The sequence below is a fragment of the Neodiprion pinetum genome, chromosome 7 (assembly GCF_021155775.2).
Source record: "Neodiprion pinetum isolate iyNeoPine1 chromosome 7, iyNeoPine1.2, whole genome shotgun sequence".
In the NCBI taxonomy this organism is placed as follows: domain Eukaryota; kingdom Metazoa; phylum Arthropoda; class Insecta; order Hymenoptera; family Diprionidae; genus Neodiprion; species Neodiprion pinetum.
Genome location: NC_060238.1, coordinates 18357114 through 18375509, shown reverse-complemented (window position 1 = coordinate 18375509; position 18396 = coordinate 18357114). Strand labels below are relative to the sequence as shown.

The following is an 18396-nucleotide window of genomic DNA, read 5'->3' as shown; positions in this document are numbered from 1 at the left end:
TTGCAGCTGAGTGAGAATAATTGTTCTGTTCGAAATTCTGGCTTCTCGGAATTCTACGATAAATTATAGATATTTTCTGAAATCACGTAAATGATGATAAGCGTTTCTTTATCGGAAATACCGCTCGCCTGAGTCACCTCTGTCACCTTGTGTACAGATATAAAACTTCAATGTACACACACGCAACATATATACATAAAATTGGTGACTGCGTAATTCATTTTCGTGTATAAGAATATGCATTATATTGAAAGTGGGAGAAATTTCAATGCTTTTGATTTGCATTTTCGAATATCTATGGTCATTAGGAAAGTTTTAGATAGAAATAAAAAACAAAAATGAAAAAGAAAACATTAGGCGTACAGTAAAACAGTAAAAACAATGTTAAACCACCGAGTTACGTGACAGAGACTGAATGAGTGCAATTCAGACTAAACGAGTTGAATTTCGTCAAAAATGCCCCTTTACTATTCACTCTCTATCAATCTGTTTCATCGTTCCCCTCCTGTTCCACATTCTTAACTTATTCCTACCCTATTCCATCGTTCCTCTCCTATTCCACCATTCCTGCCCCGTTCCATCGTTTCCATCCAGTTCCGTATTCCTAATCTATTCCATCGTTTCTCGCCTGTTTCACGTCCCTACCTCGTTCCATCGTTTCGTTCCAGTTCCGTATTCCTATCCTATTCTATCATTCCTCTCCTTTTCCACCATTCCTACCAACCCGCGCATACTTGAATTTCAATAATAGTTTTGTTCTAAAATTCATCAGAACTTGGTTCAGTTACCGATTCTAGACGCTCTGTATCCTAATTGTTTGGTTCCGAGGATTTTCTGAATTGTATTATGTACGCTTTATGCTCCTGAAAAATTCTTTTGAAACCGTGGTAAAAATGATCGAACGACGAAAGAATATGAAATATGGCCTAACCCCAGAGTGATTCTCGTGTTGCGGTGATGGGCGGCTGGATTCGGAGATAAAAAGAAGAATTATTGTATGTTTCCGATGTGATTTCAGGTGCGCAGTATGAGACCAGCGCGGGGCGCCGCGTCGTACCAAATAAACAGAGCTACGATTACGACTTCCCATCGCGGCATCTCCCACAGAGGGTCGACAGATACAGGGGTGGTCCAAATATTCAGAGAAGAATGACTCAGAGAGAGGATGTTTTAAAATTTGAGCAGGGCCGTATCAAGGCCCTGCAAGAAGAAAGACTTCACATTCAGAAAAAAACTTTCACAAAATGGATCAACTCCTTTTTGCTCAAGGCGAGTATTTATTATTTTCTGACGGGGGTGTGTCGTTCTCGGGTTCCTTGTGCTTCATTTTAGAAAATTCAATGTCATTCTGCCTGTTGGAAAAAAGGATTTATGTACGATTTCATTGAAATTGTGATCTCAGTTTCAGGATATTTTCTTGCAAGAAAATAAAACGGGATCATCGTGATGAGATAAATTTTTATTTATAAATGTGAGAAATACAAGAAAGAAAGAAAAAATAAAACAGTAAAATACAACCGCGATTGTTAGTTTTATGTAAATATCGTCTTTTTCTATCAGTATTAGCAGGAAAATTATTTTGTGAATCTCATGTTTACAAGCCCAAGTGTGTAATAGACGAGTGTGAATTTACGAAGGTGTTTCCGCTGCAGGCGCGGATGGAAGTCGAGGATTTATTCACCGATCTGGCGGACGGAAAGAAGCTTTTGAAGCTGCTTGAAATAATTTCAGGGGAGAGACTAGCTAAACCAAACAACGGCCGGATGCGGGTTCACAAAATCGAAAATGTCAACAAATCTCTGGCGTTTCTTCACACGAAGGTACGAAAACATTACACCTATATCGCTATTTTCTCTCCTTCTCTCTCTTTCAGTTTTATCCGAACATATTAATATATTACATCTGTTCACATCATTTACGTCTGTATTACAGACGCAAAAAGTTTCGCAAACAATTTGAAAAAAAAAAAAAGAAAGAAAACAAAAAACGAACCACCGAAATTAATTCATCACGTTTAAAACACAGAAACCAGTTTTTCGTTTTTATTTCGATCTCAGGCACATTAAAAAATACACCTGCTGCCGTCATATTATCGACAACAAATTTAAAAGGTCTCGCGATAATTTGAGCCTGATTTTCCGAAGTGATAGGAGACTTGTTTGCCGAACATTATCGGCAATTTTGCAAGTAATTGTATCTTGTTTGTCGCCTTGAAATATTATCTTGTCCATGTTATCATTTCTTTTTTTTTTTTTGTTTTTTATCGACTTCGAATCGTTCGCTGCATGTAATATGTGATTCCTAAAATTTCTTCTGAAACAAACTGACCAACAATAAGATTGCAACACGGGTATGCACAAGCAATGTGATTACTGTTTCACATCGACTTTCGAAAATGAATTTCATTTTTAGAAAGGAGCGACTGCAGTTATTAGCCAACGTAAGCTGATTCAATCATTTCGTAGAAAGTAACGATCTGCCAAACAAATTTTACAATGAAAAATATAACAATTATTGTTATTATTTTCTCGTCGAAATTTCCTCGAAAATTTTTACTTTCAGTAATCTTTCTATAATGTAAAACCGAGATTCACGTATATCAAATTTCTCAATTCCTTGACTGCAGTTAAATTTGAATCACCCTCTATTTTCGCATGTATAATAAATGTATTATACATATAGATCGTTGGTGCGCGACGGATGATTTCATGCTCAGACATTCCGCAATATCCGCTCCTATTTAAAATTAAATTATACATTCGGAAACTGATATTACACGTAACATACCTCGTACAATAAATTGTGTCTATGATATCCGTTCTCATATTTTTCTCTACGTTGGTTACCCAATTATCTTAAATCAATTGTAATTCAACTTTTTCTTACAATTTACATTTATCTAATTTCTTGAAAGTTTGAATTGCTTCGAGTCTATTAACAAGAATTAACAAGAATAAAACGAAGACACGCTAATTCAGGCACACATTTTTGGTATAGCATGACTCGTTAATTGATTTAGAGATTTGAGCTTTTTTAACGTGATTACTAACTCTGTGCATTTATTCCCGATTTTTTTTTGAAAATGCCCAATAATAATATATTTCAGGATGAAAACTATTCAGAACTAACGTGTAATATTCAACTGCCTTGATAGTTCTTGCTTCATGCTACAAATTGTTTAATATTATATCTATATCGTACCTTTCTGAGTAAAGATGGATAAGATAAAATTATCGATTAAATGTTCTCCGGTTTGACCAATGAGAATTTAATAAATCGTCACATTCTATACGGTATCGAACGATGTGAATAGTGGCGTGGCAAATGTTTACTTGTGGAATTTTTGGTGATTTAATGCTGCGACGAATCTCTATGTTTTTCAGTGACTTCAATCGATAGATTAATATAAGGCCCAAATAATGTGACGACATGGTGTTACGTGAAATGCTCTAAATTCAGGTGTCATAATTGCGAAAATACATTTTTCGAAAGTCTCGATGAGTGCTACAAATTCGTTTCGTGACTTTTATTCCGTTAAAATTCATCGTGATCTACAAAAAAGTTACGTGTATCAACTTTGATGTCTCGGGCCCGTATCGAGATATTCGCAAATAATAGGGAAAATAATTAGTTATTTCGCTCCAGTTAAAGTAACAAAAAATCATGTTTAGGTACAAAGGAGATATGAAAAATGAATTCTTATCAGTTATTGATTTCAAATCTATGTTTCTTAATTTGTCCGTTGTCCAGTTTTTTTTTTTTTTTTTTTTTTACCGAATCGTGCACGTAATACGTCTTGAATGTTTTCTTCAGCATCTACAGTGACTCATAATAGCGTTTTCAATTGGCTGCACTGAGTGCGATTTCCCCAGTTTTCAACTAATAGCCACGGCGAAATCCTAGGGAACATGTACTCAGTGCAGCCAGTTGAAGACGCTATGAGATGGAAAAAACCTAGATATGCTAGGACCTTTTTACAAACACTTACCGTATAATTTTAATGATCACGATATTAGTTTACGACTTGCATTGAATATATTATACATAAAATAGTAAGCTACTTAATAGCGATTCCGCAGCGTGTACTGAAAACGGCGCACCAGTTGGAAGGTTAATGCATTGAATCGCAACGCATGCAGTTATAGGAATTGGGACGCTCAACCAGAACGCGAGGATATACGTGCAATGTGTGCACGTGTTACATAGCTGTGCCCGCTCGAATCATGCGAATCAGTCAACCGTGATGTACTTGGTAAATAATGCGAACCAAACTTACGCTTCTCTATCAAACTGTATGTGCCGGTATGCCTATGGTGTATTCCGTGCCAAATAAACCAATTTTTATCATCACTATTTTTAATATTGTTGAACCGTTGTCAAGTAAATCTTAGGATTTTCAAAAACTTAAATTTATTTGAAATTTTTCTTTTTTCATCCCAAACACTTTGAGGTCACAAACTTTGAAGTTCAATTCTTATCGACTTCTGAATTTCGAACTGAGATTGGTTTCGATCTTGATCAGCAATTATCGTCTTTGAAATGGCAACAAAAAAGTTCCATAAAATTTTAAATATTCAAATAGTGAAGTTGATTTTTTGAAATTTTTCCACAATTTTGAAGAGGTATACTTTAAACTAGATTCTAATCGTTGAAAATTACGTCAGTGTTATAGAAAAAAAATACTAACTGAATCTATCAGCAAATTGACTGTACAATAATTTAAACATAGAGAATATAATTGTTAGGAATTTCGTAACCTTTTTTCACTAAGATGGTAATTTTTTTATTTTTATATAAAATTTTTCGTAATTGTGACAAGAAAAATGAAAAAATTATTTCACCTTCCACGGAATTTCATCGTATTTTCCATGAAATATGAGTGAGAAAATGTTTAGAAAGTTTATTCAAAATTTGTAATACGCTAAAGGTAGATTCTTAGAAAATTCCATGACTTACAATGCTTAAAAAAAGAAAGAAAAACAATCTTAACATCATCGGGTTAATTACGAAAGATCAGAGAAAAGTGAAATTTTTGATAATTTTTCGAGGTCTTTAAAAACGGTGAAATTTGAGAAGATGAGTATATTTGTAACTTGGAAGTGACTGCTGTAAAAGGAACAGTAATAAAAAATATATTGAGCGTTTCAGAGATGCTATTATTACCGAAAAAAAACTTCAATGAAATCAAAAACGATGAGGGTTAAAACTGGTTGATTTGGCTTGGAATGCGACTTATATACCTATGTCCTCCTCACCTTGCAGTTTACAGTTATACCTGATCTGCCTCGTCCGTGAAGAACAACGCCAGATGTACGGCTTTGAGCTTAGGGACCACGAAGAGCTAAAATGGCGACAGCCACTTTTATCCATTTACATATTTTTGTTCGCTTTCTTCCATTATATGTTTGCTAGTCAACGAGATTTGCAGCTGCGTACACATACCGGGTCCTAAATGACGTGATGCCCCTATTATTTCGTCAAAAGAGTGTTGGAACGTAGGTACTGTAATGTTCATTAATGCCTTGGGCTTCCGGCTTATTTGTTTTCGGCCTAAAACAAAATGCGAGTTCGATTCTGTACGAATTATGTGACAATGACTCCCAATCTCTCACGTTGGCTGCATCGCCAGTCATTGTCACATAATTCATATAGAATCGAGCTCGCATTTTGTTTCGGACTGAGAACAAGTTAGACGGAAGCCCAAGGCATTAACGAACGTTGCTGTACAATATGAAGAGGCTAGCAGCTTCTTACGGCTCTGTCCATGAACATTTTCAAATGCTTCTTGTCGCAAAACTATTTGGCATAGCCGTATATGCTCTCGCGGACTTTTTTTTTTGTATAGCTCATCGATACCTTGAAAACTCTCGGGCATAACTTTCCTCTATCTGTAAGAGTTTAGTCACCGTTCGCATAAATGTGTGATCCCGTTCCGACTTGGCCTACAAATATCGTAATATCTCCTAAACTGTTTTGGTTGGAATGAAATATAACCTAGAACCTGACCCGGGATGATATTATGTAATTTCATTCTTCACATTTCTCACTATACAAGCATTTTGATTGGTTTGCAAAGTTTAGTCAACCAATCAGAAAAGTGAAATTACATAATCGACTCCCAGATATCGTAGCTATTTACAAAAAAAAGTAACCAAAATTGGTTCTGTCTTTCTGAAGTTATAAACGAACATACAGACGGACAGAGAGACTGTGAGTTTTATATACCGAGAGGTTCTCTGGAAAGAATCTCTCTGCCATCTTGTTTACATGCGTAGCCAACTTCGTAAAAATGTTACTAGCATGGTAGGCAGAGTGGCCAACCTTGCTTAGGTGCGTTGCGAAATTAGCTAAGCGCTAAAAAATCCCTAGGATAGAGGCCGAGTTAGTTACGAACTCGGAAGCGCCCAAAAGATAAAAGATTGTTGACAGCATTGGGAGCTAATATCGGAACGCATTCTTAGTAGATGAGAGGTTATGGTTAACTGTCAACCGGTCGATTCTAGGGAATTTCTTACTGTCGAAGTTTACTTCAGACTGCGAGCACGGATGTCAGTCAATCAAAATTGAGCAAGTTAAATCACGTACGCTACGAATGGGTCTTTTAAAAAAAAAACCTCCCGGTACGTAGAGAAAGAAGGGAGGAAAAAATAGAGAAGATTGTAGAGGCGTGACTGCGGATTTTACAATTAATAATTTACGTCACTGTAACGAATTTGTAAATTTCCAACCTGATTTCATCGTCATCGATCATTTTGAACAGTGTGGCTTAAGATTTGGAAATTTGAAAATCTATGGATAATACAAATGCAGTATAATACGAATAATACAGCAATAAAGAATGAGAAATACCCGACGGCTGTACGCATTTCACGTGAAAGAAAAACCCGTCTTGGGTTGCGGTTTTATTTGCACTTAAAACGGAAATTATGAAAGGCGTCCAAGTGCCTGACATGGTTTCCGTCGTATGTATATTTGCGTTTAGTAACTTCCGAGATTTCACGTTACATTATATAGCCATTTCAGGGGAAGTATAAAACGTGAGGCGTTGGGAAAATAAAATAAAATAAAAAAAAAAACGAGTACACACTGCTTCTGCAACAATTTTATGCGCAATACGATTTTACAGTCTTTTTACACGTTATTATTTCTACGCAGTACTTTTATGTAGGGCATTTCATGCTAATGTATATAAGAATCGATTATTTCTGCAAGTAACAGGCGTTTTGAATAGTTGAGAAATTTTCGTGTACAGTTCGAACAGTTGAGAAATTTTCATAGTAACTTTATTTTGAATCGGGTATAACCACGGTATTCATATACCTAAATATAGCAACAAATTTTTGCAATTCCTGATCGTTCTCCATGCGATTGTGCAACCGTTTTCGTAACTGGGAGAAGTTTTTCCACACCGTTGGTTACGCCAGGTTTTTTTTTTTTTTTGTTCATAGAATGCCCCATATATGAACACGCGTTTTACGCCGACGCGCGGCTTCAGAGAAAAAGTGAAATCTCCTAATACGTATTAATTGAGGTATCACAATTATGAATGAATTCATTAAATTTATTATATACATTTATGTGTGTATTTTTCGTATTTTCAATCAATATCAATACAATAATACATTCCGACGGATTCCTAGGGAATTTATTTCTTCATTTACACATATTTGTTTATATCTACAAGAATGTTTACGAGATATTTTATGTAGCTTATTAGCATCACTATATTATAGCTTGCAGCAAATCAAACGTATACGTCTATAATCTGTTGGTGTAAAAAAAAATTATTTTTTTGCCTCCAATTTTTTTCTCTTCAAGATACGTCGAATCGTTTCTATGGTAATTACTGCTCAGCTATTCACCGATCAGACACACTAACGACTGATCAATTGAGTTACATGTGTATTATAATTAGGAGGCAATACTCACTTTATACCCAATGTCGAATGACCATTGGAATTGTGATTTTGATGCAAAGATAATATATCTAGTTGAATAAAAATTTGCAAATATCTGTGTCGCGGGATGAGGGTTTTATTGTTCGATCCTCGAGGTGGCGAGGTGAAGGTCGCGTGACGCGGATGCACGGTGACCAAGAAAGGAATGGTTGCGCGTACCCAGGAAAGAAGTCTCACGAATGAATAATTAACGGTAAAGAAGTGACTAGTGCCACTCCATCCGGCACTCTGAAATATCTACGAATATAGGTGTGATTTAAGACGGATGGATAGTTTGATGCGTGCAGAGACAAAATAAAAAGTGAAAGAAAAAATGAAAAACCTGATTCGGAAATTTGTACCATCTATAATATGAGGCTCGACCAGGTTTTCGTATCAACGTTCGTTAATGTCGTTGAAACTATTTTAGGCAACGCGCACAAAACGAAAAAAAGTTTTGTGGATTTACCTGTAAATATCGCGGAAGTAACGTTTCTTTCATTGAAATGAAGTATGGTTTCACCGGATAACCCAAATTATTATTGCTCTCAATATTTTATTGTTGAAACGAATGACAATTCTTCGAATCACAACAATGTTTCTTTCATTATACTCGATCGACGTACATGACTACAAAATTCGAGAAATCTGTTTATGATCTCTGTGTAATGGCTTTTTTAAAATCCCTAATTGAAACAATTTTTGAACAATAAGTATTCAAAACTTTTTATCGTAGTTACACTTATTTAAAAATAGTTCACGTGATTAGGTATTTTTTTTGTTCATTCTTTTTCAGCTCTTTAAAGGGTTTTGTCTTGACATAAAAAATAAATTTTCCAAACGATTTGAGATGATTTTGAAAATATTGACAAATTATATTAAACAAAAGACGGAATTGATTTCTAACAAAAATTTTCCGGAAATACAATAAAAAGTAAAAAAGCACATGGTAATTTCACCTTGCGAATTTAAGATAGATTTTGTTTCAGAGTCGAAAAAATTTTGGAAGAAAAATTTCACACATTTAATTGTAAATCCAGCATTTTATAAACGAGAGTATGAAAAATAGCTTCACCATACAGGATCAATTTTAAATCGATCAAAACTAAAAATACCAGTTTTTAAGAACATAAAGAGCTGGAACCATTTAAAAAACGGTTCAACGTTCACAATTCAAAAACGGTTGCATAAAAGGAAACATAATTTAAGGTCTTAGAGGTACTATTATTGTCTGAAAAAATTTTAACTAAATTAAAAACGGTCAGGATAAAATCTAACCAAATTTGTGTGGAATGCCTCGTATAATGACTGCGTGATGCAGTAATTCCAGTCTGCCAACTCAGAAGAAAAAACACGCTCATTCACCTAGTTCAAGAGGAAGAGCATGAGTTCATCGCTTTGTCTGATTGAAAAAGGGGAAAGACAGATCAGTCTACCGTATGATAATTACGATGCAATTGATTTCTGAAAATTGTAAATTTTTCACAGTACACGACAGATTTCAATTAAACACATAATATTTCGAAAAAGAAGTGTCGTTGAACGTAAAAAATAATCACCCTGCTACAGAGATATTTCAATTTGCAAAAACCGCAACTTTACACTTTGTAAAAATTTCATACTGATTTAAATATATTCGAACACGCATGATAGACGCTCTTTTTGTGACAAGTGACTAAAAAATGACGATTAATATCTCAGAACGCTTAAACTTGAACTTATTCGTATACATATTACTTTAATTTCTTTCAAAGTGTACAAAAAGTTTAGTTTTCACGGACATAAACAGTAATTATCTTCTTCATTTGTCGAAGTTGATCTTATGCCAGTGGTCCTTGGAATGATCAGAGAAAGTGAATTTCGAAGAAAAAGGTGCAATCCAATCTTCCACCGTTCTCGATTTCAATGATTCATAACCCGCATACAAATCACTTGTAAAACATCACCACGTGACAAACATGGCGGTTGGACCAACGGGGCCGACACATTTTGGTCATTCGGTCTCTGCGAGACGATGAGACGGAGAGGAAACGTAGGCGCCGCGTTCTTCACAGATTTCACCTTGATTTATGCAAGAGATACAAAGATGTATAGTTAAACAGTAACTCTATACACATGTATTTCGTATTTCATTATTCTACGCGCCTCTACAGAGTCGCCATCTTCAGGGATTAATTATGCATACAGAGACTCTTTCTTCCTTATCAGGTAATTCATGCCTGTATCGAAAGTTCTTCTTGGGTTACGTTCCGAAATTAACTAGAATCGCTAAAAACTCCTTAGGATAAAGGCAGAGTTATTCGCAAACTCGGCAGCGCAAAAGAGATAAAATATTGTTGACAACACTGGAAGCTAATATCAGAACGCACCCTTGACAGGACCTGCTTGTAGCGCGCGCGATTCAAATTGCTTAATTTTGATTGGCTGACATCTGTGCTCGCAGCCTGAAGCAAACCTTTACTGACAAGACAAAATTTCCTAGAATCAACTGGTTGATAAGCGATAGTCTACCACCAGAGACTCTACTAGTCTCTGCTACCCACAACCTCTCGCTTATAAAAAGGGTCGGCTCAAGGCGCCTCCGCGATCCACTTCGTATCGGTCAGTCTGCTTACCATGCTAGTAACATTCTTACGAAGTTGGCTATGCTCATAAACTAGCTAATTTGCAATTGTCGAAAAAGTCCTTTCAGGAGAATCTGTTACTTCAAACCTGAATAGATTTTGAACAAAATCGGTTTAGCCGTCTCGTGAGTTCTTGTGAAAATATATATATAGTTTTGTCGAACATTCTTATTTTCGCAAATAACGGAAATAGCCAAATTTTTTACTCACCCGGATAAGAAATATTTCAATTTTTTCTATAGTAAGAGTAGGGAATCAACAAACAAAAACGAAAGCTTTGGCTCATCAACTCGCCCCGCTTTCCCGTGAATGAACGCAGTTGTCCTGGATTCAAACTAAACCGTTGAGAGTACAAACAGAACAATTCTGTACAGCCCTGAGTGTAAAAAAATTTCACGAGACATTTTTTCACTAATTTCAGTGTAATCATAACGCTATGCAAGTATAACGAATAACTGCTGAAAAATAATTCAGCTAAACACAAAATATTGATAGTGCGTGTGTTTAGCTATAATGTAATATGTGTATAATCTGCAATATGTATATGCAGTGTGCAATGTTTTGCGAGAGGTGAAAGGCAGATATGTAAATAAAAGGAGACCGTGAGATAGAGTTTCAACAGCGTCGCGTATCGGGCGTCAAATACTTGCCTAAATCTCTTTACTTCCGAATGTTATATGTAATTTACAGAATGTGGAAAAGCATTAGTGTGTACACTGTCAATACGCCAGGGCGTTGACCCTGACAGTAAAGCGTTGGAAATTCTGAAATAATGTAATCAAGGCAAAAAGTAGAATGATCAAACAACTGAAGGCTAGAGACGGTATCGAACTTTCAAAGATGCGAAAATCTTTTTCATAGAATTTCAAACTATGAGATTTAAAAAAATACGGAAGTTCAAGTATCGGAATATAAACTTCAGCTAATCAAATTTCGATATTTCTATGTATTTTGATATTTATTCTGATAGTTCTATATTTCTTCTCTTCAGCCAAAATTCACGACAGCAGAAATATATTTCTGTACTTTTCTAAATTTCTACAATTATTCTGACGATTCTGAATTTTGGTTTCCTACGTATTAGATTTTTATTTTTAGCCGAAGTATAGAATCGTTAAAATTCCTATATTTCGACTTTCCATATTTTTACTTATTTCAACATTTATTCTGACGATTCTACATTTTTGTTTTGCGAATTTTAATTTTTATCATACATATGTAGCTATCAAATCGAACAAACAGAAATATCGAAAAATGCAAAAATTCTGACAACTCTGTAAATTGGCTCTCTATATATTTTGACTTACATGCGTTTTGAATTTCCTACATTCAGACCTTCTAAATTTTAAAGTTGGTTAAATCAGATTTATGGTTATTCAAAAATTCTACATATCCTGCGGTGTGGTCATTTCACTTTTCGACCACACCCAATAAATTGATCAAGATTCGGTTTCGTGATCGGAAATATTCGACTGTCTGATCACAGCTATCACTATTTGAACATCGTTCACGTTCTTATCAGGATTTATCGGCTTAAAGTCTAGGCACGAAGACATGTCCAAACAAGCAGATGATACTCCTCAGACCTCCTACTGAGTAAACCTTTAACTTTATGAGATTCTACGAGCACGTCAAGACAGGAATGTTTTATGCTAGAATGTGATATTGGGATTTATTCTTAAAGAATTTCAATCTTTTTCATTACATATGGAGTATTGTTTTTTAATCGTGTAAGGTCTCAAAGTGGGATTTTGTATTCGCCTTTTTAATATCAGTTTTTGGTCTATTCTGTCTATTCAAAGCAGCATTCAAGATTTTTTTAAACATTCATCTCCATTTGTTCTTCAGTTATGAATTTTCGAAATATACCACTTCAAAATTTTGAAATGAACATAACTCGAAAGCAAACGAATACATGAATTGCTGGAAATAGATAGATTTCATGAAATGAATCTCGAATACGAGGAACGTGAAGATATATTTTTTTGAGAGACACTCGACAAAAATCTAAGATTCAATTGAACAGAAATGTTGAAAATCTTTGAAATCTCAAGACAAAAAAATTATTTCATTAATTCAATTCATATCGCAGTTATAAAATGGTGAGAGAAAAAAATGAACATTAATTTCAGTAACGTTAAAAATAAATGGTCGGTGAATTTCAAATTTCACTTTTTACAGTCACCGTACTACAATTACTGAAAATACACACACTTGCAGAACTATACGGATTTGATGATGCAAAAAAAAAATGTTTCGGTAAATTATAGGTAACAAAAAAATATGAAACAATTGTAGAACACCTTTCATTGCCCGGCAAACAAAATTCAAATTTTGGGAGACAAGAAGAGAAGGTTGCACGTGTTCCATGTGAAAGCCGTAGTTGTGCAGGAGCGACCGGTGCATCGAATCGGAATACCTACATGCCTATACCTACCTTTAAACTAAAGTAAAGGAATGCAACCCCCCGTAATTAGGAAAGAATCCGTTTGAATTCTCCGAAGCCTCGAATCTTCGGTTCCCGAAGGCATTAAAGGTACCTACCTCAGTCACTTAAGAGCGCTTCGCTTCGGTTGCAGAGTTACCATTTTCTTTTTACCTTCTTTTACAATTTTTAATGAAAGCGGGACTGCCTCTAATGATTTTTTCCTTGGGATATTAAATACGGGTGTAATTAATTGCGCGTATATGGGGGCATTGTTTGAAAACTGGGCATGCACTTTTCGCAAAGTGTGTTCCAAAATTTTAATATTATGAATTCATACAGATTTTTATACGACGCACCATTTTGGAAGATTACTTTACTGAAACTGATCGGTATAAGGTTTCAGCTTTCGGATCTGTCAGGGAATCAATTATTCGTGTTTTTAATCACAATACTTGGGTGGTTTTTATCAAACAGTTTTTACACAATTGTTTTTTGTCAATTAACGTACTTTCAATTTGCTTCATAGAGTAATTTTATGAAATTAAAATTTTTTGGATTAGCCACTCGCAATTGATTGAAGAGTAAAATAATTAAACACATGCATAATCACATGAAGAATCTCAGTCAGAATGCCTTACACACATCACATAACTGTATTTATTTACAGTGATTAAAATTTTTATTTTTATAATTTCTGTTTTATTGAGTCGTATTGCGCTTAATTCGTCGTCATTGGTTCTCCGTAAATTATGAAATAGTTTTATGAGACTCTGTGCGTGATACGTGCAACATCCGTGAACTTCGGGTAAGGGTTACGAAGAGAGAGATGCACTCGTTACCGACCGAGCATCGTCGACGGGAATCAGGGCCAGAGCGACGGAGAAATCTACGGCATAGACAAAGAGAGAAACTAAAGCGAGACAAAGGTCAGTGACCGTGATGCGGAGCCTGCAGACCGCGAGTCTCTACACGGTATAATACCGAGAGTTCTTCTTGAAAGGATCTGCTCGTAGCGCGCGTAATTCAAATTGTTTAATTTTGATTGGCTGACATCTTGCTCGCAGCCTGAAGCAAACCTTCGCTGACAAAATCAAATTCCCTAGAACCGACTGCTTGACACGTGACAGTCTACCATAACCTCCCGCTTATTAAGAAGGGTCGGCTCATGGCGCCACCGCGATCCACTACTCATCGGTCACTCAGCCTACCGTGCTGGTAACATTTTTACGAAATTGGCTACGCTTATGAACTAAACGAATTGCAATTGTCGAGTGGGTCATTTCAAGAAAAACTCTCGGTATAAGTCGGAATCGATTTTCTCGCGTGCGTCCCGATGGACCGAGATTTATCTCTTAAGAAAAACATTAGCCCTTCGGATCATCGACTCCGATGAAACTATATTAGGGGTGTTTTTTTTTATCCAAAATTTGAAGCTCCCAATGTGTGTTTCATCTAATAGGCCTTCAACTTCGCTCAGTATACAACAGATTAGGTTTTCGGAGATTGGTAGTTATCTATTACTATAATTGCTCTTGAACAATATTGCCGAGAGGAAGTGGTGAAACACAGCAGGCTTAGAGACCGACTGCGGATGCGAAAAATAATGAAACTCTATTATGGGTGCGTTCCGAAATTAGCTCTGTGCTGTCAGCCCAGTACTGTCAACAATCTTTTATCTCTTTTGCGATGCCGAGTTCATGACTATCTCCGTCTCTGGTCTAGGGAGTTTTTAGCACTGCCAGCAAATTTCGGAACGCACTCATGGTCAGCGAGATGGATATATTTTTGTCCGCAAGGCAGGGGAGCCAACTTACTCGTACCGGGTCATGAGATGTCAAACTATCCCATAGCAAGTACGGCAGATTGGAATCATATTGTCACGTTCACTCGTAGCAGTCATTAGTCATCTAAGCTTAGTCTGCTTACAATTAGCCTAAAATATTCGCATCACCTACATAACCTCTAACCATCTTTCGCGTTTAACAGCTGAATCTGCATAAAAATATCGCAGAGCTTGCGCATGCGCTGTTATGCGCTCGGTCTGCTAAGTTTCACCGCTTCCCCTCGGTACATCTATTCTCGCTTAAACCTACGAGATCCTATCGTTGAAACTTCATCAGAAGATAATAAGACTAATTATTTCAGGCAAAAATACACCATATGTTTCGTTTGTTGAAGCATTTCGCTCGTCTGACTGCTTGTAGTATATAATCGGTAATAACCCGAGTGAAGAAAGGTCTATTAGATGAAATTGCGACATCATAGGTTCCATCTTTTAGGCCAAGGAGATGACCCTATAACAGAATTAACGATCTAGAGGCCCGATACTCACCTCTTCAGTCCTTTTTGTTTTTTTGCAACTGGAATAAAAGTTTGACTGTTATTCCGAGACGAGGAAAAATGCATGGTTTTTTGCTAGTATACTTTTCTAACTCTGGTCATGCAGCTTATAAAATATATTTTATTTACATTTGATAACTTGATAACTGAGGATCCATTGTTCAATCACGTTTCATCGAAAGCATTTCGCCGTTTTGGATTGTGAGCCGTTGGTATACTCTGGACAAATTTTCAAAATTCGATATCCAGATTGATGATGAAATATACAGAGATTCCAAACTTCTTTTTTAGGTTGGATCGTCGCTATCTTGTAATCCTGTTTTCCATCTAACTCTGCTTTCAATCTACAGAAAGTTTTCAGATCGTTCTTGGAGCAAAGAGTACCAACACTTAAACTAGCAAAGAAGAACCAGCGCATTTCAATTACGTCCGTCATGACGATGAGACGGTAGCGCTATTCGTTTGTAAGGAGTGTTCAAATTCAAAATTTTTTTTTTGTTGCCGAAGAAGCGCTTTAACCTTTAACTGCCCGAAGCTATGGAACAAAGAGATTTGTTGGATAAACCGGCTCGAGTAAGGCGACCAAAGAAGGACCGTTGTTTTTGTTGGCATGTAAAGAGGAAGAGAATGTCTGAGATAATTTAGAATAGAACAGACTGCAAGGATTAGAAACCGTCGTGCTTCTTGCCTTTATTAGTGCTGCTGGATTGACGTTAGGTGGGTTTAAGGAGAAAAAAAAGAGAAACAAGAGAGCGTCTGGAGACGGTGTATAAAAAATAGACTTATATAGCTAATTCTATGGCTTCTTCTACGGTCTCGCGTCGTGACCGAAGCCTTTAGACAACAACCCGGTTTTAGGCTGAATGAGATTTTTTTCTAAACCGTTTGCTCGGTTGGGTGTTCATCTACATGGCTACATGTGGGAAATTCCAAGTGGTTCCACCCACTCACCATTCTCAATTTTATTATAACTTAGGTATTTGAGAGTACTCTGAAAAAACAGTGTAGGTACAGTAGTTTTCTTCTGTCTTCCAATATTTTTCACCGTTCCGAAATTATGAGCCGTTTGACTTGATACGTTCGGACCGTTGGAAAAAATATGAAAAAATTGCTCAACTTTTTGAAAAAGTTTCCAAAAATTTTAAAACCCAACTGGAAGTAGTACATATTCGATGGCTGGAATTTATGAATTGATTACTAACCTTAAAAAAAAAAAAAAAAAAAATCACGAAACTTCTATGAAAACTTGCGCCAAGATTTTTACAAACGAGGAAAGAAACTTCGGTCAAACCCATGGAATTCCCCATACGAAGTGAAATATCCTGTTCTAGCGGGGGAAAACACGTTATTCAAATTCATCGGCAGTCGACCCATATTTCGAATTTATGCTTATCTCTTATCCCCAGATTTTCAACATTCTCCTTCTTTTCTCATCGTCCTCTGTGCTCACGAGCGGGAAGATTACCTGTCTTTACATTATACATACATACATATACGCGTATCTAAGGTACTTACATAAGATTACACGGTGCAGCGCGTTCGTTTTGTTCCTTTCACGCATACCTAGTACATACGTATTGCGGGTAAACCTGTTACTATATAAGGGAAAAAGCCCCTCGAGAAACTCCGGCTAAACTTCACGCTGCAGTAACACCGTTAAGGATGAATCGGTCGGAAAAGGTCGGACCGTCTGATTCAAAAGTTAGAAAAATAGATGAAAAGCGTTTAAAAATCGCAAGCAATTTTATTCGCACCAACGATGTAACCAAACACGAACGAAACAACGTACTTATAATTGTACGATAGAAGTGATTATGAACAAATTCGAACAACGAGAAGTTAAGATAGCATCGATTTGAGAAAATATCTCATAATTACAATGTTCAAGTTGAATTAAATACTCGATTTTTTTTTTATCCAATTTTAATGTCTTTTAGGATCATTTTAATCCTTGGTTCGATCCCCACAGACTGTCTAAAAAATATCCAACAAATCTTACATTGTGGTATAGTTATAGCGTGATAATGTAATTTTTGACGAACATATGTCGCACAAAGCTATTTTTATCCACTTTCGAGGTAACTACTTGTCAAATATTTTCCACACAATCTCTGGAGATTTCTTTGATGAATGAAGCCCCAAAAACATTGAACTCGGCATAAAAACACCAGAGTTTGATAATTTTCCATGTTTTTTTTTAATTAATAAACGTGTTTCCAAATTATTGATATCTTAGCTTGTGCAATTCAAATTTACGGATATTAACTCTTCCATGTTTACTATCGTTGGCACAAATAACATTACTGCTGATTTTTAACCGGGTTGAATCACTTGCTTGACTAACATAAAACCGATGCGGATACAACGTTGTTTAGGTAGTAAAGAGTATAACTGTCTTACGTTTAGTTTATTGCCGCGAAAAAAAAAATCAAATGTATAGTAGACGCTTTTATTGGACATGAGTTTCATTCATGATGAACATCTACATTTCAAGATTGGTATAGTGTCAAAATTACTTTTTTCTCGCCATTCGTTGACCGCAAGACTCGTCTTTGGTGACATTTGAAAAAAATTTTTCACCTCTTCTTTTCTTTCTTTTCTAGTTTCCAGTAAACGGCACGAATGGCTACCAAACAGTAAAATATACTCAATCAAAGTATAAAGTCATCAATTCTGTTTAATCTTATTTTCCATTGACATCATACGTTTTTCAACAGCTCTGTGTGAACTTTATTCAAATAATTGCATTTGAAAACTCCGTTTTAACCCATGTTTGACACACTTCCGTAGAATCACATTTATACCCCAGCGACAAAGATCATTGTGAAAATTGAACTATTATATATACTTTAACTTGAAATTTTTTTTTCCTAGCTTCTCGAAAGGTTAGTTTTTGTGACAAAAAATCTAAATTCCAGATTGCGCAACACACACCTGATTTTTTCTTAAATTTAGATACATTAAATTAACAAAGAAAAGGCGCAGGGTCGTTTGTACCCCAGTATATCAAACATGGGTTAAATAAACAAGAAGCAATGAAATATCAACATTAATATTTTCAACGTTG

General features: G+C 35.9%; 1 protein-coding gene across 10 annotated transcripts in view; it reads left to right on the top strand.

Annotated features, from left to right (window-relative positions):
- kst (spectrin beta chain, non-erythrocytic 5 kst) overlaps positions 1-18396 on the top strand; it is a 79588-nt gene that overhangs the window by 23910 nt on the left and 37282 nt on the right. For 7 of the 10 annotated variants that reach the window (XM_046635522.2, XM_046635521.2, XM_046635520.2 and 4 more), the window contains 2 exons: positions 1019-1269; positions 1638-1820. In XM_046635522.2, the coding sequence (XP_046491478.1) occupies positions 1150-1269; positions 1638-1820 (303 nt within the window). In that variant the 5' untranslated portion in view covers positions 1019-1149. The remainder of the gene's footprint in view (positions 1-1018; positions 1270-1637; positions 1821-18396) is intronic. The other 3 variants (XM_046635515.2, XM_046635519.2, XM_046635513.2) reach the window with 1 other exon arrangement.